The 26,300-nt window shown below is 37.5% G+C and overlaps 1 protein-coding gene and 2 pseudogenes across 1 annotated transcript; all 3 read left to right on the forward strand.

The window, feature by feature from the left end:
* The first annotated feature begins 6,570 nt into the window (after positions 1–6,570).
* LOC103939587 lies at positions 6,571–7,521 on the forward strand (annotated as a pseudogene).
* Positions 7,522–17,554: 10,033 nt separating this feature from the next.
* On the forward strand, positions 17,555–19,580 carry LOC103939577 (cyclin-dependent kinase F-4-like). Its single transcript, XM_009349678.3, has one exon. The coding sequence runs from the start codon at positions 17,681–17,683 to the stop codon at positions 18,617–18,619; it is 939 nt and encodes a 312-aa protein (XP_009347953.2). The 5' UTR covers positions 17,555–17,680; the 3' UTR covers positions 18,620–19,580.
* Positions 19,581–20,250: 670 nt separating this feature from the next.
* LOC103939588 lies at positions 20,251–22,070 on the forward strand (annotated as a pseudogene).
* Positions 22,071–26,300: the final 4,230 nt, after the last annotated feature.

The following is a 26,300-nucleotide window of genomic DNA, read 5'->3' on the forward strand; positions in this document are numbered from 1 at the left end:
TTTGTTCAAAAGTGTGACAGATGCTAACACTTCAAGCTTGCACCTGCATTGCCTGCCAACGATCTCTACTCACAAACAAACCCATGGCCAATCAACCTAGTAGGGCCCAAACTGCCCGCTACTGGAGGCAGGGTCATGATGATGGTGGCTACTGACTACTTCACCAAATGGGTAGAAGTTGAGCTATAACAACCCAAAAATTCTTATTTGGAAGCTAATATCCGGTGATAGGCCAAAATTAAAATCATGGTTAATCTCTACGCTGTTAACCATAATAAATCTCTTTCTTTAAAGAAATCAAGTACAATACTAAATTTGGGTTGTTTCAAGTGACTAACAATCACTAACTAAGTTCAAACAAGCAATTGACACCAATTTCATATCAAATATAGATTTAGAATATCGAAAGGCAGTGTCGGCTCACTGTCCACGCGCTGCCGCACGTAGCGATTTCTGACGAACAGAAACTCCAAATTATGCCGAACTCTAAAAATTACCAAATTTTACAAGGTTGTAGAGTTCAATAAGAGGAACAACTTTCATACCTAGGCCAAAGTCTAATTCAGCCAGGAAGTGGTTGGAAAATCCCTCGAATCCCCGAAACCCTCAATTTGGGTAGCTGTCGATTCGCCACCAAAACGAACTCCGACGCCTCATCCAAGGCTTGGGCCTTGTCCCTGGGGTTGAGGGGAGTCTTTTGGTGGTAGTCATCGATGGCAATCGTTGTCTGATTCACTGAATAAAAAGATAAAACCATCGGGACACCTGTGGGTTTTGTGGCTTCGATTTGTGAATTTGGGTTAGAAATCTAGAAATCTAACACCACAAAGACGTTGGGCTCAACAAGAGCTTTCCATAGAAACCTAAACCACCTCAAACAAAGGTCGGACCGAGCAGATAAGACCGGGACAAGGAACCGGGTCGGGTCGGTTGCACGGATCCAAAAGGATCCGTTACTCCCTCACCTCCCTCATTTCTCTCCCTTCTTCCTCTGCCCATTGGTCTTCTCCCCTCCTCCTTTTCTCTCCCGCATCCGTCATTTCCCTTCTCTCTTGCTACCACCTGGCAGCTTTTAACCCCATTTCTTTTATTTATTTATTTATTTTTCCAATAACGAAAACATCTCTAATTTCTTCATTACAACTCCGTTTCATAAACAATTTTCGCCTACACTCTCGTAGGATCGAACTTCATCCATATATGTCAAGATATACGATAAAATATATAAGGATAAAATGCATCCACGTAAAATTATGTTTAATCAATGAGGGGCATTTCCATTTATTGATAATTTTTCTACATTTTCATATATTTTAAATTTTCTAGGGTATTACACGAGCCCATGACCACCATTGCTCAATCAAACATAGAGCGCTTCATATGGAAGAACATCATCTACCGATTTGGCATCCCACAATCTATCATCACCGACAATGGCCCACAATTCTTAGGCAAAGACTTGGCGAAGTTCTTCCAGAAATATGGTATCAAGTAGCACATGTCTACGCCTAGATATCCCTAAGGTAATGACCAGATGAACTTCCCGATGTCCTATGGGCATATCGCACATCCAAGCGACGAGCAACGGATGAAACTTTTTTCTCCTTGGCATTTGGTTCAGAAGCAATAATCATCCCACCCAATGTCATCGCGCTGAGCATCAACACCATACTGCCAACTTTGGAGTAGAACAAAAATGAGATGGCAACAAATCTAGATCTGCCAGAGGAGGAATGAGAGAAAGTTATCACCCGTATTGCAACCTACCAGCAATAGCTCCTCTCTAGCTACAACAAAAGGGCAAAGATCCGGCAGTTTTAGCCTGGAGATCTAGTCCTAAGAAAAGCATTCATCATTGCCCAAAGAGAAGGCTGCAAAAAGATGAATCATATCTAGGAATGTTCATACAAAGTCAGTAGAGCAAGCGGCAAGGGTAGTTGTGGAATGCCTACAACCTGCGTAAGTACTACGTATAACCTCCCACTTTTCCCATAGCTCTACTAGGACAAAATAAAGCTCGAAGACTTAAGCAACTCGACAAGCCCTACCTCGCAAATCGAAGACTATCATATTGTTATGCAGTTTCTACTTTTCAGCTATGTTTGATTTCCTTCCTCTTGTTTTTCAATGAAGATTGTCGAAGTTAGTCATCACTTGGCTCAATCGCGTATTTGCAACAATTGTTTACTCATGCTCTCATTGAAGATCGTGCCCAATTAGGGACTTATCACAAGAATTGTGCCCCCCCCCCGAGGACCAACCTTGCTTTCCTTCCAAGAGTGGGTAAACTATACACTCCGAATATCCAGACGTAGATAGGTCAGGCTATCCTAGTGTAACTAGAGCACGATGGCTTGCATCGGCATCCCTAGAAGTAGCCACAATGGTCTTTTTCAAGGCTTAGCTAGATTTGAAGGATTTTAGGCTTTTGGCTTGATCTGCTAGGACTTGGGCCTCATAGATGGAGGAGGAACACTACGTAGCTTGCCCTTTGGATGGCTGCCCATGAAGATGGATTGCAATTAAGCATCCTTGATGTGACCAGTTGCTGGCAACCCCGACTGAGCATTTTGTATATGACTAACTAGCGATCTTCATGTTATGGAATAGTATTCCCTCTACCCATTAAAAGAACATTCCTTTTGAGCATCAGCGATGTGACCAGCTAGCATTCGCAGCTAAGCATCCCTAGTGTAATACATAGGTGATCTCTGCGAGGATACAAAATTTTAGCTTCGGCTACACGTATGGGGTGCACACGGTTGAGCATTCTTGATGTGACCAGCTAGCGTAAGGAGCTGAGCATCTTGTATGTGACCAACGAGTGATCTCTACATATCCCTGGAAACCTAAAGACGTTGCCAATTCAATGGGCATCCTACTATCTCTGGAAGGTCTCTGGGAACCTAAAGCTGATGCCTATTCAACAAGCAACCTACTATCTCTAGAAGGTACCTAAGAACTTAAAGGCATTGCCAATTCAACGAGCATCCTACAGATTCTGGAAGATCCTTGGGAACCTATAGCCGTTGCCAACTCAATGAGCAACCTACGATTTTTGGAAGACTACCTATGGTACACCCTTCGAGCAGTTAACCGTACAAACCTATACAACCATACAATCTTGTAAACATTAATAGGTTACTTTGAACATGCATTGCCTAGCTCAGAACAACCTTTTGGGTTTACACTGATTCCTAAAGTGATGTGCTAGTTGCTACGTAACCTACGAAATTGGTTACATAAAGTGCAAAGAGTTATTTTGAACCAATGCCCATGAAATTCCATATAACCACACACTTTTGATACTCAAGGTTAGCGAATTTTGCGTCCCAGCAATCTTTAGTATGTTATGATGCAGGCCACGCAGATTAAAAAATTGGAGAAAAGATGACCAGCAAAACAGCCTATGGTTAGGGGGCAACAACGCGAGATAAAGCTCAGGAGTTCTGCCCTAGAAGATCAAAGTTAACAATCAAGCAGTCATGCAGACTTGACTGCTTATGTAAGTAAGGCGCTTGGCTGCTGACTTTCTGGTGAACAGCTTTGCAGAGAGCCTAAGCCTAGGTCAGCGGTCACATAGGTCATACAAGCCCGCCTGCTTATTAAAAAGTAGTGCGCTTTGCTAATGACCTTGTGATTAAAGATCTAGTGGACCACCAATACGAAAGATGAACCTACAAAGGTCATTCGGCCCAGCAAGTTAGAAGCTTCAAAAGATACCTCAAGCAAGCGAAGATTCGCACCCAACAACCTGAAGTTGGCGTCTAAAGCAATGAAGATGAGTTTGATTGTTTTGTTCAAAGCAATCTGCTTGATTGTTCATTCTACGACAAAAGCTTAAAGCAAGGCAAAAAGATAAGGGTGAAGTAAAGCAAAGAAAAACAGTTTATTAATTTCTAGCAAATTGGTAAACTGGCATGAAGGCTAACAGAGTTCAAGCAAAGGAAAAAGCAAAGTAGGAAAGAAAAAGAAAGTATATCCTAAAGTTTATCTAAAAAGACTACTCCTCAGCAACTTGGACATCTTCAACAGCTGCATCACTCTTAGCAGCACTAACCTCCCACGCTTCACCTACAGCTGCCTTATCTTAGGTAGCACTGTCATTAACCACCTCTACCTGGGTGGCACCACCTTTGGTCGCACATATCTGGGTATCTTGATCCTCACATTCTTCATCAACGACACTCTTGAAGGAAAATTTAAGTAGATTCTTAAAAGAAATAGCAAAAAGCTCGAGGTCCTTATCAGAAAATGCGTAGTTAGATGACATGCCAAGGAAATGATCTATATAGCCAAGCTTATAGAAGTCAGCTTGACCTTGGGCAAGGACAACCTCAAGACTGTACTTCTTGTTTTTCGGCTACTTATTATCAAGTCAGTAGGAGCACTCTGCAACTCATTTAGTTCATTTTTCAGGTTCTCTTTGATAGACAACGTTCCTTGCAACTCTACCTCATTGGACTTAAGTCTAATGGCAGCGTTCTTGAGTCGAACCACGTCATTCTGCATGGTGAGCATCTTCACATCCTTGGCATCACGAGTAGACCAAAATTCTGAAATGGCACGCTCATGGTCCTGCAGTAGCAAAGCTTCGACTTCAATCTCTGTCTTTTCAACGCCATGCTTCTCTCGAATCGCATCAAGCTAAGCCTTGAAGTTACTAACCTTTTGGCTAGCGGTCTCAAGTTGCTGAGCAGTGGGGGCAAAGACGTTAGATCCTTTCAAAAAGGCAAGTTTAGACTCCAACTCTTTAATTTAATCTGTAGCCGAGCAAGCCTCTGCTACCATGGCTGCCGCTATCTCCCTAGCAGCCTTGGCATCATCCTATTCCATACAAGTGTACTCAGCTACCAAGATCATAGATTTTTGCATCATAGCAAGCAGGGAACCTTATCGCGACTGAGCCTCATGCCTCGTAAACAAACTAGAGTCGATAAATTTGTTTATGCCATCAAAAATCTTGGCATATGTTTCCGTGTCCTCAAGCAGATGGAAAAAATTCATCAATCTTGTGGCTCGAGGAATACATGTTCCAAAATCCTACAACAGTGCAAGGAAACATTATTAGAAGACTGCTTGAAGAAGAAAAAGAAAAAAGAGCCACAGAACCCAACATCCCCTACCAGGCCCCACGACATAACCTTTACGACCCAACAACAGGAAGCTTAGCCCACGTTGACTCCCCTGTCTCTCTCAGCCCAACAGACCCTTGCGTCCCAAACCAACAGGAAGTGGGCAGGCACCCATGCACCTCCCTCTCTCTCTCACATTTCTCCCATGCTGCATAGGCCCGAGCCCAGTACCCAAACGGGGTCCACGCACCCCAACATTGACCTTTTCGGCTCAGCAGAGCCGTACCTGGCCCAGCTAGCTGAGCTAGGCCATGCAGCAGCCAAGCTGCCACATGACAATCACATTGCCATGCACCAGCCTAGCTGCCATTTTTTGCCTACCTTCTCACCCCCATCTGAGCCAAAATTCAAGCCCCAAGGCTCCTAAAAATAAAAAAGAAAAAGGTTTTTTTTTTCTTACCTTGGAGAAGAAGAAAAGCAACAGAACATAATTCTTTACATAGGCAAGCGAAGAAGATTGCTAGGGGAGAGGAATAGATATCCTCTAGTTTTCTCTCTTTCTTGTGGGGTTTTAATTGCACTCCAAATTATTAACCCCCTACTTAACCCAAACTTAAATAGGTTTTGGTGGCAGTTACAATCCTTTCCTAGAAGAATTTAAATTCCAAATTAAAGAGGGAATCTACCTAAAATTAGGACATAACTGCATTACAGCTTTGGATTCTTACACCTCATGCCCTTTCCTACGAGCAGCCTAGCAGGTGTGAGGGGAATTTATGGAGCCAAAAATAATCGAAAAAATTATGGAGCTAACGTGGATTATTTCTCAAGAAAGACAAAATTGCCCTTATTAAATGAGCAGGGAGCAGTCTTATTCAACACACACAGCTAAGGTAAAGCAAGTAGAGATCAATGACTGCTCAAAGCGCCCCTACCTGTAGGCAAAAGTCAAAGGTATTTATGAAAGAATAATCCCTTATTCTCATCATAAATACATTCCTAATCAGAGAAAACGTTTTTCAAGTAAGTAATCCTAATCACATTTATTTAGGATATTTACCTAATTACTCCAAGATATTTATTTACACAAATATTTGGAATATTCCCACTTAAACACAAGCCTAGGGCCGACCACCCCTAAACCTTAGAGGGTCGGCCTATACTCCTCTTCTCTCTAATAAATACCCATTTTATCTCCAAAATTCGAAGAACCTTTAAGCTACCCTTCAAAAGGTTTTTTGCTTCCCATAAACACTCAAACACATTCTTTTCATAATTCTAACTTTGGCATTAGAGATTCTTTGACCAAAGCCCTCTATTCATCGTGGGAGCGTGAGGCTTTTGGCCTTAATCTTAGGTATTATTATTTTGCAGGTGCAGATTCGTCAATCAAAAGAAAGCTAAAATTTGCATCCATAGCAGAGTTCTTTAGCGTCAAACGATTTAGTTTACTTCTTCAAATACTCATAATTCCATCAGTTCCCAGAAACTGATCATGGAAAAGTTCGAGATGATTAAGAAACTCAGGAATGGTGCTTTCGGGAGGTATTTGCTACACACCACAAACAAATGGGTGAAGTTGTTGCAATCAAGATATTGAATGGGAGGTGCAGTTTGTTGTAGCAGTGTATTAGCCTACCAGAAGTTCTGTCATTTTCCAAACTCAATCATCCTAAGATTCCCAACATTATCCAGTTGAAGGGTGTGGTCGTCGAATACGAGTCTTCTTTCTTTGTGTTTGAGTCCATGCGCAGCAGTTTGCTTGATCTTATTGGGGGGAAAAAGGCAAACCGGATTCACGAGGATGGTATTAGAAACATCTGCTATCAGATGTTTCAGGGCCTGGCCTACATGCACAAAACTGGCTAATTCCACCGTGATATGATGCCAGAGAATGTGTTGGTTAAGGAAGGTATCATAAAGATTGGGGATTTGGGTTCTACTAAGGACATTAATTCACCTGCGCCCTATACAGACTACATTAGCAATATTTGGTATCAAGCTCTTGAGGTGTTACTTTGGTCAAACCGCTATTGTCCTAAGGTCGACATGTGGGCAATGGGTGCTTTCATGGAAGAGTTGTTCTCACTCCGGCCTCTATTTCCTGGTCGAAATGATGCTGATCAGATATTCAAGATTTGCAATGTGATTGGTAAGCCAACTTTAAGGTCTTGGCGTAGGGGGCTTCTTCTTGGACGTAAGGTGAACTATCAGTTTCCACAAATTGACGGGGTTGGTCTATCTGCAATGAGTCCTTCCGCAAGTAGATTGGCCATCAAGCTAATTTCTTCCCTTTGTTCTTAGGACCCTTATGCGAGGCCTACTGCTGCTAATGCACTCTGTCATTCTTTCTTCATTGGCAACCATAAGATTCCACGCGCCATCAACTTTGAGACAAAACAATATTCTGCCCGTATCGAATTATCTTATTTTCGTGTGGATTTAAGACGAGTAATGTGGGTAGTTAACTTCTTTTGATTCATTAGCTTTCAAGAGCTACAGATTTTATTTTAGCGATGGTAGTTTAATTAAGTAAAGTGGCAGTAAGCCAACTCTAAGTAATGTATATATGACATAGTTTTTATAAACTCTCACTAATCTGCAATATATAGGTACATATTCCATTGTATTGTGTCACATTGTTTTGTTTGGTTCAAATTTTGTTATTTGGAACATATGACAAATTAGAGATCGATGACTAGTAAGTTGTTCTATTGAAACGTCCTGGTAAACCATAGCTTGAGAGATAAAACAAAAAACACTAAAATACAATCTTTTACTGATAAACTCTTGACATCCCAAATGATGCTTGCAAAAACACTTCTTGTTTCAAGTTACCCATCGAAATGAAACCTCATATTACTATTTCTGGAAGTAGCTGTTATGTTTAAATGTTCAACGGCTAACTTAGTTTCTATTTATAGTATATGCACAGCTATATTTTGTTCTTATCTTTCTGTTGTACTATGTTGCCAATTTATTCCCAAGTGAAGTAATCCTAGCACATGATGTAGTGAACGGTTGTGAATGATCCCAGAAGTAGGATCTCACTAGTCCTCTTTATGCTAGGGTTTATGAGTGAATCACATAGAAGTATTATTGAAATTAAAAAAGCTTTGCCTCTCTCTCTAAGTTTATGCAACATTTTCAGTTTTCAAAGCTTCGATCTTTAGCTTTAATCAAATAAGAAAAGCTTATGGCCTGATACCATTTCAACATGGTATCAGAGCTCTGAGGTTTGATACCAAAGAAGGGGCATAAATTGTGAGCAAGGTTCTTCGTTTCAAAATCCTCAGAAAAGGGTAAAGGTGGTTCCTTTTTCAAGTTGTTGTGCATAAACAACTTAAAAATGGTTGGATCATGCTCTTCCGATGGAGATTTACGAACTCCACAGTTCAATGGCACCAACTACGACTTTTAGGCCGTTAAGATGGAAACCATCCTCATAGCACAAGATCTACGGGATGCGATAAAGCTTGGAATATTGCCGCAACAAATACTCAAGGAAAGAAACTCTAAAAATGATGAAGATGAGTTAGATCAAATTCCAGTTGAAGCACCAGCAGTTTCTCGAGAAGAAAGAATAAAAAATGCCAAGACGTTATGTTTTATTCAAAGAGTAATTACTGATGAGCTCTTTCCTTACGTTTAAAAAAAAAAGAAAAAAAAAAAGACTGCAAAAAGGTCATGGAATATTTTAAGAAGAGAGTTTAAAGGTGACAAAAAGGTACAAGCTATAAAACTTCAACCAGTTAAGGCTGAATTTGAATACTTGAGAATGTCTGAAGGTGAAGTCCTAGATGATTACTTAGCTAGGTTTTTCGAAATTATGAATAATTTAAAGTCACTAAGGAAAGATGTACCTGAAAAATGAATTGTGCAAAAGCTGCTAATGAGTTTAAGTAGGAAATACAAGTCCATAGTATCGATTATAGAAGTCATGGCATATGTTGAAGTGTATGACAAGAGAGAAGACATACATGATGAAAGAGATAGGTTCACAGGCACTGAGAGAGCTTTTAGTAGTCTTAACTCTTAAGGTTGGGAATAACAACAGTGATGTTGGAAACTATAAGGGTCCTCAAAACAAACAAAATCAGAGATTAGGCTAGAACAAGAAAGGGAAATTTGGTCTCAAGACAATAACTGGAACAACACCAGTGATTCTAACTGGAATAATTAGGGTGGAGGAAATTGGAGCAACAAGTTTACTTCTCAAAATAGACAAAGAAGCAGTAGCCAATGAGGTGTAAAACCATAGTGTCAAGTACATGAGAAATATCATTTTGGGGTTTGTAGATACAAGGGCAAACCAAAGTATGGAAAATGCAGCAGGTTGGGTCACTCTACTAAGAATGTGATAATAGCAAACAAGCTGCAAATTGTGCCAAAGAAGAATAAGTGATCACAGGGACAATGTTCTATTCTTGTCATATAGCCTCAATCTCACAAGATAAGTCTGTTTAGTTTAGTGGATAGTGTCTGAAACAACCAGTATGACCTGAAAAGAGTCCTACTTATCAACCTTGACAGAAATGTAACTTGCAAAGTTAAAATAGGAACATGTGATCTAGTACAAGCTTCTGGAAAGGGCATACTCATAGTAGAAACAAAGCATGGCAAGAGATACATAAAGGAAGTGTTATTAGTTCTAGGACTTGATGAAAACTTACTAAGTGTAGGACAAATAATGGAGCATGTATACTATGTTTGATGTGAAATATTCTAACACTCAAATTAAACCCTATTTGTGACAATTGTAGTATATATGCAAGTATGGATCGTTTTAGACCAGGGGATTAACTAGGGATGCTAATCAACACAATTAAGACTCAAAAACACTAAACTAGACTCTATAGACTCAAAACTAACTTAAAACACTCAAAACAGCAACAAACAATAAAAAAGACTCAATTCTAGACCTAACAAGTGATTTTGACGAAAATACAACTTAACTTGACTCAAAAGACTAAAAGAAAACAGATTTTGACTCAAATACCAAGACTAAATGAAAGGGGGATTGTTTTTGACGAATTTAAAACTTAAAACATAAACTTTGCATAAAACACTTTGTAAAAACGAATTTAGGTGAATTAAATGGGTGAAAGGCTAGTTAGAGGGTCTTTCTCCACACATGACATATGCATATAAACCAATTTCCAGTTATTATTCCTTTAGACTATGAATGACAACGCCCCAAGTTAATTGCATCGCACAATCAACCATCAGATTTTCCTTATTTCATTGAATTAGATGGAATACACATCGCAACCAAATTATCTTTCTCAAGTTCTTTATATGAAACGCATAATAAAGATACATATCAAAAGTCATTAAGTTTTGTGAAAATCATAAGTATTGACAAGGTATTCATCACTATGAAATGCATGAGACTCATACCAAGGATTTACTTAACACGATTGTGACTAGCAACCTCCACTACTTGTGAATATAAGTGAATAACTATTAGGGGAAACTTGATATAAGTCCAATTTTTTGAGCCAATTGTAGGAATAGTCCAGTTTATTAAAATAAGTCCAATTTGTTATATTTAATTATTTAATTATCAATAGTTATCTGTTCAATGATAAGATTTATTATAAAAATCAAATTTCTTCCCAATTATCTTTTTGCTTATTTCTTTTTATTTATCTTTTTGTTATTTCTCGTTCTTCCTTCTACTTTAAACCCCATTTATAGATTTTATTTTTAATTTTTATAATCAACCTATATCACAGGTTAATTATATTTATCTACCTATATGACAGATTCTTTTTTTATAATCAACCTATCACAGATTAATGTGTCTTACTTGTAGGTATGTTATGTTTTTTCTACATTTTAATTAGGTTTCATATCTCACGTATAGGTATTATATACATTCATATATTTGTTACTTGAGTTAGGGTAGAATGTTTTGTAGATAAATTTATGTTAGTATATTAGTTTTTTTGTTATAAGATATTAAATATATTCTTTTGGAGTTGGAAAATGCATAATATTAGAAGATTTTAATTGATTTTTAATATTTTTAGAAAATATAAAATGAGTATAAAAGAAATAAAAACAAATAATTAGATAACTGGACTCACTCCTAAAAACACTCTACATTTTTGGACCTGGATCTAAAAGCCCCTAACTATTATGTGAAACTCCCTTATACTCTAGCATCAAATTCATGCACGCAAATTAAGTGTCGACCCTCAACCAACATACATAAACAAGTTTTGATAACTTAGATAAGCAAATCACATTCAAGACTTAAGAAACAATAACTGGATGTAATCAATTCATATAAAACATATAATCATGGCTTTGAATTCACCTCTAACTAAAAAGAAATTAGTTCCACATGTTCATCATAATTGAAAACCAAATTAATATAAACATTGAACTAAAACTAAGGATAAAATACACTAGAAACACTCCACACTCTAATGGCAGATTTCGAACCCTCCTTGGATGGTAGATTGCACAAGTCTTCTTCTCCTTCCTTCCTTGCTTGCGACACTAGGGTGATGTGGTGTGAATTATGGTGTTTGATGGCTGAAAGTATGAATGAATGAATGGATGGTTAAATGATGCGGCAAACACTTGTATTTATAGGCTAAGTTATGCACAATTTCTGAAGGAAAAGGACTTCACAATCGAATGTGAAAAGGAATAGGTTTGGTAGAAACCAAAGGTGAAAGGGATAGGGAATTTCGCTAGAAATTAGGGCTTCTAGAAACTAGGTATTTTGTGGCAGAAATTAGACTTCTAGAAGGGATAAAGGGTAGATTTCTAGAAGAACTTAGGCTAAGGGGTGCGGCACCTTTGTAGGAGAGGGATTACAACTCCTAAACCTTCAAGGAATGGCATATATGCGGCACATAACGGATTAGGCTTCTAGAATTTGAGTTGATGTGTTTAAATGTATAACTAATCCCTTCTAAATAGCTAGATTTAAGGCACAAACTGATTTGGATAAGATAAGATAGAGGATAGGATAAGGTTTAGGAAAGGATAAGGTTGGTTAGGATAGGATAAGATAAGGTTGGATAATGTTCCTTATTTCTTGCTCTTTCCTTATCATCTTTGTATTTGAACTTCTTTCTCTAGATTTGTAGCCTTTCCTAGCCTCTCTTGACTTCAATTTTATCCATCCACTTTGCTCCATAGTTAAGCTATCCAATCCATGCCCAAAACTGCCCCAAATGGCTCCAAAATGCACTTTCTTGCTCCTTTTGCCATTAAGACCTACAAACATACGAAAATAGCTTAAAAGACTATAATAAGTAGTAATTAACTAACTAAATGCAAGGAAACAACATAACTAAGTAGCATAAATATGCTTCTATCAATGTTCTATTTGGAGGAAACATGGCAGTGATATTTGATGACAGTAGCCTTGAGAATGTAGTTGCCAAGGTTGTTATGACTGGAAACAGATGTTTCCCATTGTAGTTGGAATTCAAAAACTCCGTGGCAAGAAAATCATCAACTATTGATGATTCTTAGAACTGGCATAAAAGACTAGGACACCTAAGCTTTGACAGTATGAGAAAGATGATGCAAAGTGAAATGGTACTAGGCTTGCCTGAGTTCTCAGAAAAAAAGGAATTGTGTGAAAGATGTGTATCTGGAAAGCTTCACAGAGAACCCTTTAATAAGGAGAAAGGATGGAGAGTAAGCTACCCACTTGAGCTTGTACACACTAACCTATGTGGCCCTATGCAAAATGAGTCGGTTGGTGAAAAAAAATACTTTGTAACATTCATTGATGATTTTTCAAGAATGTGTTGGGTGTACTTTCTTAGAAACCAATAAGATGTGTTCAATGTTTTCAAAAAATTCAAGGCATTTGTCGAATTGCAAAGTGGTTTCAGTTTAAAAAGGCTAAAAAGTGATAGAGGTGGGGGGTATACATCTTATGAGTTTCTAAATTATTGCATTGACATAGGAATGGAGAAGCATTTGATAATTGCCTACTCTCCTTAGCAAAATAATGTTGTTGAAAGAAGGAATAGAACAATTGGAGAAATGGCTAGGTCCATGATGGTTGAAAAAAGGATTCCTATTGTTTTTTGGGGAAAAGCTATTGCAAATGAAGTGTATTTGCAAAATAAAAGTTTTAGGCAGGAAACCAGGCATAAAACACCTGAAAGTGTAGACTAAAGTTTGATGAAAAGGCTAACAAGGTCATATTTATGGGATATGTTAGTTGTGAGAAGGGTTATAAAATATATGGTTTACAAACAAAGAAAATCATCACCTCTAGAAGTGTTGTATTTGATGAGCTTGGAACTAGGAATGTAACCAAGTTGGGTCATTCTCACTACCTACCAACCTTGTAGTGAAATCCTTGAAAATGAAGTGCAAGAGGGATCAATGGATAAACCTCTTGTTAGTGATTCTTATAACCTGCAGCTAAGTTCAAATTCTGGGAGTTCAATAGAAAGTAACTTAGAGAACTCAAGTTAAAACTCAACTCTAAGTTCAACTCCTACGAAGTTGAGAAGTTTAGAGGAAATATATGCAAGATGCCATATGTGCATCATTAAGCCTGAGAATTATCAAGAAGCTGCAGAAGATCAAGCCTGGCAAGAGGCTATGAACTCTGAGATTGAAATGATTTAGCAGCACAAAAGGAATGGAAATTGTTTCCACTAGATGTTAAATCAGCATTCCTGAATGGGGTACTTGAAGAAAAAGTCTACACTAAGCAACATGAGAGCTTTGTGGTGAGAAATGCAAGTAACAAAGCATATAAGCTAAGGAAAGCATTGTATGGCTTAAAGCAGGCTCCTAGAGCTTGGTACAGTGAGATTAACAATTACTTGATCAGTTGTAAGTTCAAGAAGAGAACCAGTGAAGCTACCCTATATACAACATCTGTAGAAGAAAAAGGATTGATCATTGTATCGATATATGTTGATGTTATTGTGTACACATGAAGTAGTGAGAAACTGATAAGTGAATTTAAAAGGGAAATGATGCAAATATATGAAATATCTGATCTTGGTTTACTTCACCATTTCTTGGGAATGGGATTTTTGAAAACTGAGAAAGGAGTGTTCATTCATCAAAGCAAGTATGCAAAGTCACTGCTTGTGAAGTTTGGACTCAAAGACTACAAACTTGTGTCCATTCCTCTACCCACTGGAGAAAAACTCAAGAAAATGGATGGAAGTGAACTAGCTGATAAAGGTCTCTACAAGAAAATTATTGGGAGCCTCCTTTATTTGATAGCAACTAGGCTAGATCTAATGGATGCAAGCTAGTTTGTTGTCTAGATTCATGAATTCCCCTACCAAAAAACATCTGGGAGGAAAGAAAGGTTCTAAGGTACGTACAAGAAACTCTAAGCTATGACATTGAGTATATGAAAGACAAGGCATCTATTCTTGTTGTCGTTGTTTTTTTTTTTTTTTTTTTTTTTTTATTTTTTATTTTTTTTTATGCTAACTAGGGCTAGAAATGAAGATGATAGCAGGAGTACCTCTGGCTATGCATTTAACTTTGGAAGTTGCGTGTTTTCATGGGCTTCAGGGAAGCAAGACACAGTGGCTCTATCCACTGTTGAAGCTGAGTATGTCTCAACAGCAGAAGCAACATCTCAATCCATTTGGTTGAGATTTGTCCTTGATGATTTTGGGGAAATGCAAATAGATCCAACTCCCTTATTCTGTGACAATATGTCTGCACTATCCATGGTCAAGAACCCTGTGTTTCACCAGAAAACGAGACAGATAAACATAAAGTACCATTTCCTAAAGGAAGCTCTTCAGGACAATGTGATTGATGTGAAGTTTTGTAGGAGTGAAGAACAGTTGGCAGCTCATATTCACAAAAGCTTTGCCCAGGAGTGAACTGTGAATGATCCTAGAAGTAGGATCTCACTAGCCCTCTATATGCTAGGGTTTTTGAGTGAATCATATAGAAGAATCACTAGGGAAGAAAAAATAAAAATAAAAATAAAAAAATAAAAAATAAAACACCTCTGCCTCTCTGTCTAAGTTTTCTGCAACATTTTCAATTTTCAAAGCTTCAATCTTTAGCTTTAATCAAACAAGAAAAGCGTATGGCTAGGTACCATTTCAACATATGTTTGAAAGCTGGACTGATACTTACTATAGGTATTTGATTCTGGGAAAATAGCCCTATTATTGTAATGTTTGTTCGTGACTCTACTGCGGATTATTTTTCTCCGAACCTAATATTCGAAGTTTCACTTTGATGTTCACAATAGGAGCTATATTGTGTTTGGTGTACTGTTTCAAATTTGTTTAGCATAAGTACTAGTAAGCAAGAAATCTTGTTGCCGATGAATCGATTTTTTCCCGTGTCGAAAATTGCTCTTATTTGGACAGATTTGGACAGAGGCCTAACGGGGCCTTTCGTGATTTGGGATTAGAGTAGATAGGAAATTTGGAAGGTTAAAGCGATATGTTTGGGTGTTTGTCTTCTGTTCATTTGCATGATTAAAGATGGTTTCTACTTTCTATAAGCAACAAAAGGAAGAATATTACAAGTTATATCCCAAAATAAATAGTGTACATTTTTGTGAAGTAGAATTGGTGAATGAGAAAGGAATGCCGAAAAATTAGAACGAAAACTAATTACTGAAGTTATAATTAAAAAAAAAACAAGTGAATAGGAATTGAAAACGAAAAGTTATCAAAAATAAAAATAAAAAATAAAGAATTGAAAACGAAATGGTTATGAAACGAACTCTTAGAAGAGTGAACAAGAAAGTATGGTGAAGAACAATATGTACGTGTGGACTGCAATCGCAGCTGGCAAGGTGGAAACCTATCTCAAAGTAAAAAAATTGTAATATATACTAGCGTAATGGTTCCTTAACTCAAAATCCAATGATCTCTCAACTTTAGCTAAATTAGCGTAATGGTTCCTTAACTCAAAATCCATTAGCATTAGTTCCTCAACTCATCAAAATGTACAGCTATAGTTTTTTTCGTCAACTCTATTAGAACTTTCGTCAAAATGAGTCACGTGCCATGCACGTAAGGCTAAATCAAGGGGTAAATATGGAAAATCAAATAAGAAAAATTATATCAATGGTCCCTCAACTTTATTTAAACTGGATAAATAGTCCCTCAACTTTAACCCAATTGGAGCAATGGTCCTCAACTTTAACTCAATTGTAGCTATGGTCTTTCCGACATAACTCATTTTAACAAAATTCTAACAGAATTGACAAAAATGACCATAGCTATACGTTTTGATGAGTTGAGGGACCAATGGTAATGAATTTTTAGTTGAAGGACCATTGCTCCAATTTGATTAAAATTAATGATCATTTCTACAATTTACTCGGTAACAGAAACACAAGACACGTGTTGCATCTCCTTTTTGGAGGGTGAGCACATTTCCTCACAAATAATGTATCTTGACCATACAAATTTCATAATCACAAACATTTAATTTTTTAATCTTCATTTGAAGATCACCCCTAAAAAAACATTTCAATCAAAAAATTATTTAGGCATGAACGGTCCATTTATTCATAATGAACTGGACATTTATTTGATATGTTGGGATGTTTAAACGATCTTGAATTCGAGTGATTTCTTGTAGAGTGATCTTCAAATAAAGATTAATAAATTGAACGGTTTAGACATTGATTCATTTGGTCCATATATGGTATTCGTATACAGAGAATATGTGCATCCCCATATACAGGGACGTAAGTATTATCCAATACAAGATTAGAGATAAATCAATGTTGTTACAGGACTTGCATTAAAATAAAATATAAAATTTTATATATGCTATTAAAAATTAGAAGTGAGAACAGATTTGTAAATGTACAACACAAATTGAGTACATTTCGATTTGGTTAAATGACCATCGATAGAAGCATTGTTCCACAAGAAAGTAAAAATCAGACTTTTGAAAAACCAAAAAACTAAAATCAAACTTTTGCAATTGACGACAAACCCTTTACATTTCCAACAGTGGTAAGGACTACTATACTGTTAGAATGTAATTTTTTGTGATTAATTTAATGGAGAATTTAACAACCTGAGAATATATCTCAGAAACGATCACAAGAAAATTAGAGGGAATTTCGCAGATATTTTTGGAATGCTTATTCGATTGATTGTCTCACAAGGTGTGAGGAATATTACCGTTATAAAGTGGAGCTTTCCCTCTGATGCATCATTACACAAACTGATCTCAGCCGTTCATCCGTAACTAAATGAATACAATGATTACACTTGTCATAAGCTATGACTCACTACATCTAATCTAAGATCTAATGGCTCATATTAATCATTACATAAATCAGCAAATACATTACTAGGAACGAAGTGAACGCGCAACTGGGAGGTTGCTTGGATTGCACGAATCCTAACTAAAGTAGTAATCCAATCCGACTACCGAGTTGCTTGCCGCCTTTCCTATTAGGTCAGGAACCCATAAATTGCAACCCTCCTCACATTTAGAAGTTTAGAAACTTGCCTCTATCTGTGTCTCCGATCAAAACGCTCTCTAGTTTGTCAAAACTGATGCTTTTTCCTTAACTTTGTCGCAGATTTCTTTGGCTTTAGTCTACTTCTTCAAGTACTCATAATTCCATCAGTTCCTAGAGCCCCATCATGGAAAAGTTCGAGATGATTAAGAAACTCGGGAGTGGTGCTTTCGGGACGGTATTTGCTGCGCGGCACAAACAGACGGGCGAAGTTGTTGCAATCAAGAAATTGAACGGGAGGTGCAGTTCGTTGCAGCAGTGTCTTAGCCTACCAGAAGTTCAGTCCCTTTCCAAACTCAACCATCCCAACATTGTCCAGTTGAAGGGTGTGGTCGCCGAATACGAGTCTGCTTTCTTTGTGTTTGAGTACATGCACAGCAGTCTGCTTGATCTTATTGAGAAAAAAAGGCAAACCGGATTCACGGAGGACGAAATTAGAAACATCTGCTATCAGATGTTTCAGGGCTTGGCCTACATGCACAAAACTGGCTATTTCCACCGCGATATGAAACCGGAGAATGTCTTGGTTAAGGAGGGTGCCGTCAAGATTGGGGATTTGGGTTCTACTAAGGAGATTAATTCGCCTCCTCCCTATACAGACTACATCGGCACTATTTGGTATCGAGCTCCCGAGGTGTTGCTTCGGTCAGACCGCTATTGTCCTAAGGTCGATATGTGGGCAATGGGTGCTATCATGGCAGAGCTGTTCTCACTCCAGCCTTTATTTCCTGGTCGAAGTGATGCTGACCAGATATTCAAGATTTGCAGCGTGATTGGTAGGCCAACTTTGGAGTCTTGGCACAACGGGTTTCTTCTTGCACACAAGATGAACTATCAGTTTCCACAAATTGACGGGGTTGGTCTATCTGCGATGATTCCTTCCGCAAGTGAATCAGCTATCAAGCTGATTTCTTCCCTTTGTTCTTGGGACCCATCCACGAGGCCTACTGCTGCTGATGCACTCAAGCATCCTTTCTTCATTGGCAACCACAGGATTCCACGCGCCATCCCTTTGAGACAAAGCAATATGCAGCCTGCGTCGAATTCTTCTCTTATTTTCGTGTAGATTCGACACGAGTAATATGGGTAGTTAACTGCTTTTGATTAATTAGCTTTCAAAAAGCTACAGATTTTATTTTAGCGGGTGTAGTTTATTTTAATGCTCAAAGTAGAGCGGCAGCAAGCCAACGACTAATGTCTGTTGTATGAAACAAGTTTTGTAAGCCCCTCATTAATCTGCAATATATAGCTACAGATTCCATTTTATTGAGTCACATTGTTTTGTTTGGTTCAAATTTCATTATTATCCGAAACATATGACAGACATCGAAACTAGTAAGTTGTTCCATTGAAAATCCTGGCAAAACTGTAGATTGATCCATTCCTTCAAAACCCGATCATGGAACAGACACTTGAAATCATAGTAGAGTTCGACAGTCTCTGAGAGCCTCAGATCTTGGGACGTTCTCCATCGCATGCCTAAATTGAATACAAGTACCGCAGAGAGTTTGAATATAAATCTCCATGTTTACAAAACAAAAATAGGAGAAACGTCGAAGGCATGCCATGACAACCCAAATTCATAAGAAAAGTCTTCTTATTCCTTTTCTTTCCTGTAATGAGCATACCGTGACAAAAAAAAAAAAAAAAAAAAAAAAAAAAAAAAAATGTAAATCACTATTTTAAGAAGAACAAAAAAAAAAAAAAACAAATCCTTTAACTCCACACATCCGTCCAACTTCTACATGTGAAGAAAGCAACAACACAGAGAACTTGATATCACCACACGTATAGGAGTTTTCGCCCAACTCTCTTGACCGAACGATATCCTAATAAGCAGTAACAACTGGACATAGCCCTTTGATGAAAATCACAAAACAAAAAAAAAAGAAGTAAATTATGCTTAAAGATAAAAGCTTTTAAATTGTATTTATTCTTGAATGCCTTTGTTTTCTCAGCAACCAAACAGATAAAACCCAATTAGACTCACTAAATCAAAAAGGCAAAAACGTTGAAGGTCTCAGAAACCCAGAGCACTACATTGAAAAACAACTTAAATTTGAAAGTGCTCCCAACATTGTCAGCACTAGTGATAGCACCCGATTCCGAGAAGCGATTGAATTGATCTCTGAGTGGCGTATATGGCAGTAGATCATCTGCAATTGTATTTGTAGGCCCGCAGACACACATTGACTTGAACGTAATGTAGTTCCTGATACCTAATTGTTAATGTTAGCTGGTGTAGATACAAAGAAAGCTGATGTGCTGAAAAGGACATGGAAAATTTAGAATAATCAGTTAATATATGCAACGTCCAAAAATATTACAATCGATAAAGTTGAAATACTTACTGTAGAAGTTGCAAAATTTAGGTAATTAAATTTACATCATAATTTATATTTATCACAAAAGCTAAGGCTGGAAACCAATTCATTGGAAACTGCTCACGTGGAAGGTGAGAACGCATCATAGTAATTGTTTTCCATTTTTGGTAGTTACTTCTGAAAGCTCCAGGGATTTACTAGTTCATTGGAAACTGCTTACGGAAAAGATGAGAACATATCTTAATTTCTATAATCTATTGGACACTTGCTTAGAGAAGACTTGGTTTAGGGTCCCCCAACCCCAAGGGCCAGAAGTACGTAGCCTGAAAATCTTCTTGCTGGGCCTCTGGCCCCTATTAACCAGAGAATGCACATGGCGCAGGTCAGCAGATGTCCGGGAAATCACAACTGTAGTTGCATAAATTTGATCCTCTTCCTTTCTCGACTGCTCCATAGTCCATGCAACAATAGTATATTGATCATTCACACTTAAATACTTTAAACAAATAAATTACTCATACATCCATACATTTCAGAACTTGGAAGTGAAAAATCTCACATCCATTGACTGGAGGGACATTGTCTAAATACAATAAATGTGAGCCGGTGCGCGTAAATACGATAGGAAACTGATATAAACAACACTTGTAAAGAACATATAGGATATGTAATCATGAAAAAGATTACAAAAGAGCTCATCAATTAATGGAGCAAGACTATCACGAAAAAGATTACAAGGGAATAAATTAGTTGAAAGTAAATTTTCAGAGATGAAATATTTAGGAATGAAATTGACATCAATACTTGCACTTAACCGCAAAAGCTCTTAAGCTAAAGCTCGGCTGGTACATTTGTTGAAACCTTCATCACTTGCTTGCGCAACACGGGCGTCGTAGCTCAGCTGGTAGATTGAAACCTTCACCATTTGCCGGCTTCGAAAGCCTTTGAGGGACCATCCTTGCAATTCGATTCAAATTGCACAGAGCAAATCAAAATCACCGGTTAACTCCAAATTAATCGAAAGCTACTAAATTTGAAACTTAAGAACGTGTTTTATAGTATCTGAATCGTTGACAGCTAATGACCCAAGTAAAAAACGTGTTTAAAAGATCCTGACCGTTTGAGAAATCCTTGTGCCCAAAGTAATAAAATCAGATTTTCCAATTGATGAAAACGCCCTTCCCTTTTCCTACAGCAGCAAGGACTAAAAAGCGAAGTGAATTGGCAACTGGGAGGTTGCTTGGATCGCAAGAATCCAAGTATAAATAGTTGACTAGAAATCCAATTAAACCAAGTGAGTGTTTCTTTCCTCATTCTATCAGGAGACGATGTAATGGAATGAATTAATGAATCTATAAATTGGAACCCTAATTTCCATTCTCTAATTTTCCAAATCTCAGATCATTAGAAACTTGCCTCTTTCTCTCTCGTTGGCCAGTTGAAGGATGTCATCACCGAATGCGATTCTGCGTTCCTTGTCTTTGAGTATATGCAGAGCAGTCTGCTTGATATTACGAAGAAAAGGCAAACCAAATTCACCGGGGATGAAGTTAGAAGCATCTGCTTTCAGATGTTTCGTGGCCTGGCGCTTATATGCACAGAAACGGCTATTTCCTCCGTGATTTGAAGCCTGCTAACTTGTTGGTTAATGATGGTGCGCGCGTGGTCATGATTGCGGATTTGGGTTCGGCTAAGGAGATTGATTCACCTCCTCCCTATACAGACTACGTCACTACTCGTCCATATCTTGCTCCTGAGGTGTTGCTTCAGTCAGGCTTGTATGGTCCTAAGGTCGATATGTGGGCAATGGGAGCCATCATGGCAGAGCTGTTTTCATTCCGGCCTCTATTTCTCGGTTAAAGTCCTGACGATCAGATGTTCAAGATTTGCAGTGTCATTGGCAGTCCCGCTTGGGAGTCATGGCCAGAGGGACAGCTTCTTGCCCAAAACTTGAACTATCAGTTTCCACAACTTCACGGCGTTGGTCTATCTGCGATGATTCCTTCTGCAAGCAGATCTGCCATCCAGCTGATTTCTTCCCTTTGTTCTTGGGACCCTTCGGCAAGGCCTACTGCTGCTGAAGTACTCCGACATCCCTTCTTCATTGGCAACTACAAGATTCCACGCGCCATCCCTTTGAGACAAAGCAATATTCTACCTGCATCAAATTCTATTATTTTCGTTTGGCTTTGACACAAGTGATTTGGTAGTTAATTGCTTTTGATTCATTAGGTTTCAAAAACTAAGTACAAATTTTACTTTAACAAGTGTAGTTTATTTGAATGCTCAACGTAGAGTGGCAGAAAGCCAACAACAACTAATGTATGACACGATTTTGCAATATATAGCTACAAAATTTATAAAAATTGAGTCACGTTGTTTTGTTTGGTTCAAATTTCATTGTTTGAAACATGTGCCAAATTATACCTGTTAAAGAGTACAAAAATTTCAAGCTCAGTTCATAACAGTCAAACCAGCAGAGTGTGAGAAAGGTCCGAAGCTTCTTCCAAGAGGATCACACCAATCTTCTTTCTTGATTATTCATTCAGAGACCGAACATTGAACAGACGCTTGTAATCAAATTAGAGTTCGACAACCCCTGAGAGCCACGGATCTTGAGAGGTTCTTCGTTGCAATTGCATGTCTGCATTGAATGTAATCATGTTATGACATCTATTACAAGCACAAGGATTGAGGTGTTTATTTCAGATGTCTGCATTGAATAGAAACCTATATGTTTACGAAACAAAAATAGGAGAAAGGGCATACCATTCACAGGCATACGATGACAGCCCAAATTTATAAGAAATGCACAAGCTTCTCCACAGTATTCCTTGTCCTTTACTTTCATGTAACGAACAGACAGTGACAAACAATAAGTAATCACCGTTTTAAGAAGAACAAAAAACAAATTCCTTTTACTCAACACATCAGTCCAACTTCTACATGTCAAGAAAGCAAGAGAACACATAGAACCAGGAAAAGATTTCAAAACTAAATTAGTAGGCTAATTCTAAGACTTCAATTAATCGCAGCCCTGAAGAACCAAATGTGCTTTATAAGCTATTTCCCAACTCCTTTGACCAAACGATGATCCGAATAAGAAGTAAAAATTGAATACAGCCCCTTGATGAAACTTCGGGAAAAAAAAAATGCAGCAAGTTATGCTTAAAGAGAAAAGCTTTTCATTTGAATGAATTCATGAATGCCTTTGTTTTCTCAGCAACCAAACAGATAAAACCCAATTAAACTTGCTAAACCAAACAGATGAAGAAGTTGTCTAAAGACTCATTAAAGAAACTCCGAACAGAAAGTTAACAGTAGCCAAAACTCAATCACAAAGTTCTAAGAACCACAGAAACTAACAGATTAAAATGAAGGGTTTCAGAAACCCAGACCATTACATTGAAAAACAAACCTTGAACTTGGAAAGTACTTCCAGCATTGTCAGCACTATTGATACCACCCGATTCCAAGAAGCAATTTACTTGATCTCTGAGTTTCATATTTGGCAGTGGATCGTCTGCCAATGTATTTCTAGGCCCACAGACACACACTGAATAGAACATAATTTAGTTCCTGATACGTGACTATAAATCCGAGTGTTGTAAATACATAGGCAACTGATATGATAAACAACACCGGTATGGAAAATCAAGGATAAACAGTTAAAATGATGTACAGAAGACCTCATCAAAGGAGCAAGACGAGTGTTAACATTGGAAATCTTACTTTATAAGTTGAAAAGTTTAGGCAGTGAAATTTACATCATAACTAAAGTTATCTGAAAAACTCTTAAAGCAACACTTGCTTGTTGACACAGCATCTTTCATCACTCCCTTTCAATGGGCTATGCTGCAAGGGAGTGATGAAGGCTGTTGTTAACTAAAACTTATCACAGAAGCTCTTAAAGAAACACTTGCAAGGGAGTGATCCACCTGAGCTACACTGCAAGGGAGTGATCCGCCTGAGATACGCTTCAATAAGTACCCAATTCAAATAAAGTGGATCACTTATCCTTTTACAACAGAAACATCAATTTACAAACTACAGACATACGAATGCAACCACCATTGACTTGAGGGACACAATGGAAGGGTTTTTATCAAAATGGTCTATGATCAGATGACAAATGGCTGCAGAATTTTACTGTGTTAATTAGGCTTTAAATGAATACTCCTAAACGTTTTTCCTCACTACAAATCTAGACCGTTGAAAGCTATTGATGCAAGTAACTAAGCAAACACAGGGTTTTTATCAAAATGGTCTATGATCATTTTAGTCACTCATTTTGACAATCGGTCAATGTTTCCAACACACTTCCCATGAAAAGCATTAGGCAAATATTAGTTTAGCCAACAGTCAATAAAACTTTACTATTTAGCGATATATCAATGATATATTTTTGTTTTGGACTTAAATTAATGAATATTTATATTAATTTAGCATAAGTCAACGATGAATGATACATGAGCTTTAAATCATTATAAATAATTAGAATTTTACTCTTGTATTATTCTCTCTCTCTCTCTCTATATAAATGTCACATGAACTTTTAAGTCATTATAATATTGTTGGAAAAACAGAACCAACAATGTTAGTGTAGGTCCTCTTTTTGTTTAAATGCATTCTTTTGAACAGATGAACCAAATTGCAAAATTCAACCGAAAAACATTGAATTAAAGCTTGAAAATGAAATAAGTCATCTCACCTTAAGGGACGATGTTGTCATCATAATTAGCAAGTACCTTCAACAGAATATCAATCTGAAGTATCGATTATAGAAAAACACTTTCGCTTCTGCCGAGTAATCTCGAATATTGGAAGAGGAGGAGCTCGGTGGTGTGAATCGTATAAAAAGGAATAGGGTACTCCCTCCAACTAAAGGGAAAGATGATAGTTTCCTAAACCCACACATGATTTTGGTAGTCCTTCAAAATCCATAATTTTGCCGATCACCTATTAGCCAAACACCCTTCCATTTCAAATATATTTCAAGGTTATCGTTAATACCATGAATATCGTAAGCATAATATTTTGGGAGTGGGATGACTCTGAATCTCTCGTCTTCAAGGTCGAAAACAGCCATAATAATTAGTGTTGAGTCATGCATCCAATGTATGGCTCCATGGATGCACACACTTATCCTGTCAAACTGGCACTTCAAGAGACAAAAAGGAGATCGTTAATGTCTGGTTTGTAATTGGCTATTGACTATTAAATTTCAAAGCGTGTCAAATATACACTTTAAGCCATTATGGTGTGAAATGTAGGAGGCCTATGAGTGATGGAAAAATAGAACTAGGAAACGAACACTGCAACGGAACGTCTGAATCCAAATGTAAAAAACAGACACATAGGAGGCATGTGGGTGATGAAAAAGATGAAACCAAAAAATGAACACTGCAACACAACGCCTGAATTCAAACATAAAAAATAAAACCAGGAAATGGACGTTGTATTTAGTATCCGAATCCAAATGTAAAAATAGACACGTAGGAGACGTGTGATTGGTGAAAAAAAAAATGAAACCAAGAAATGGACAATGCAATGCAGCATCTGAATCCGAATGTAAAAATGGACACATAGACGATGTGTGAGTAATGAAAAAACGAAACTATGAAATGGACACTGAAACGTAGCATCTAAATCCAAAAGTAAAAAAACAAAACCAGGAAATGGACACTGCATTACAGTCTGAATCCAAATGTAAAAACGGACACGTATGAGGCGTTTGAGTGGTGGAAAAAAAACGAAACCAAGAAATGGACACTGCAACTAAGCGTCTAAATCCAAATGTAAAAATAGAACCAGGAAGTGGACATTTCATTCAGTATCTGAATCCAAATGTAAAAATAGACACGTAGGAGACGTGTGATTGATGAAAAAAATGAAACCAAGAAATGGACAATGCAATGCAGCATCTGAATCCAAATGTAAAAACGAACACATAGGAGATGTGTGAGTAATGAAAAAAAACGAAACTATGAAATTAACATTGGAACGCAGCATCTGAATCCAAAAGTAAAAAACAAAACCAGAAAATGGACACTACATTACAGTCTAAATCCAAATGTAAAAACGGACACGTATGAGGCGTTTGAGTGGTGGAAAAAAAACTAAACCAAGAAACAGACATTGCAATGCAGCTTCTGAATCCAAATGTAAAAAACAAAATTAGAAAACAAACATTGCGTTACAGTGTCTGATCGGCATTTGACCTATTCCAAAATAAATAAATAAATGTGAAAGGGAGTGTCTGTTAAAGTAGATGACAGCTGTAGTGGAAGATTTTGTTATTTTTTATTATTTTAAATGTATTTACGTATCACAATACATGATTGACATATTTATAATTAACATAAATATTGTTGATATTGTATTTTTTTTTATTTATTAATTTATACAAAATCACTCTACTTT

This window comes from the organism of the source record quoted next, unplaced genomic scaffold (assembly GCF_019419815.1).
Source record: "Pyrus x bretschneideri cultivar Hongxiangsu unplaced genomic scaffold, Pyrus_bretschneideri_v1 Contig14, whole genome shotgun sequence".
Taxonomy (NCBI): Eukaryota; Viridiplantae; Streptophyta; class Magnoliopsida; order Rosales; family Rosaceae; genus Pyrus; species Pyrus x bretschneideri.

Coding starts and splice junctions, on each gene's coding strand:
- LOC103939577 (XM_009349678.3), top strand. CDS start 17,681: ATGGAAAAGTTCGAGATGATTAAGAAACTCGGGAGTGGTGCTTTCGGG.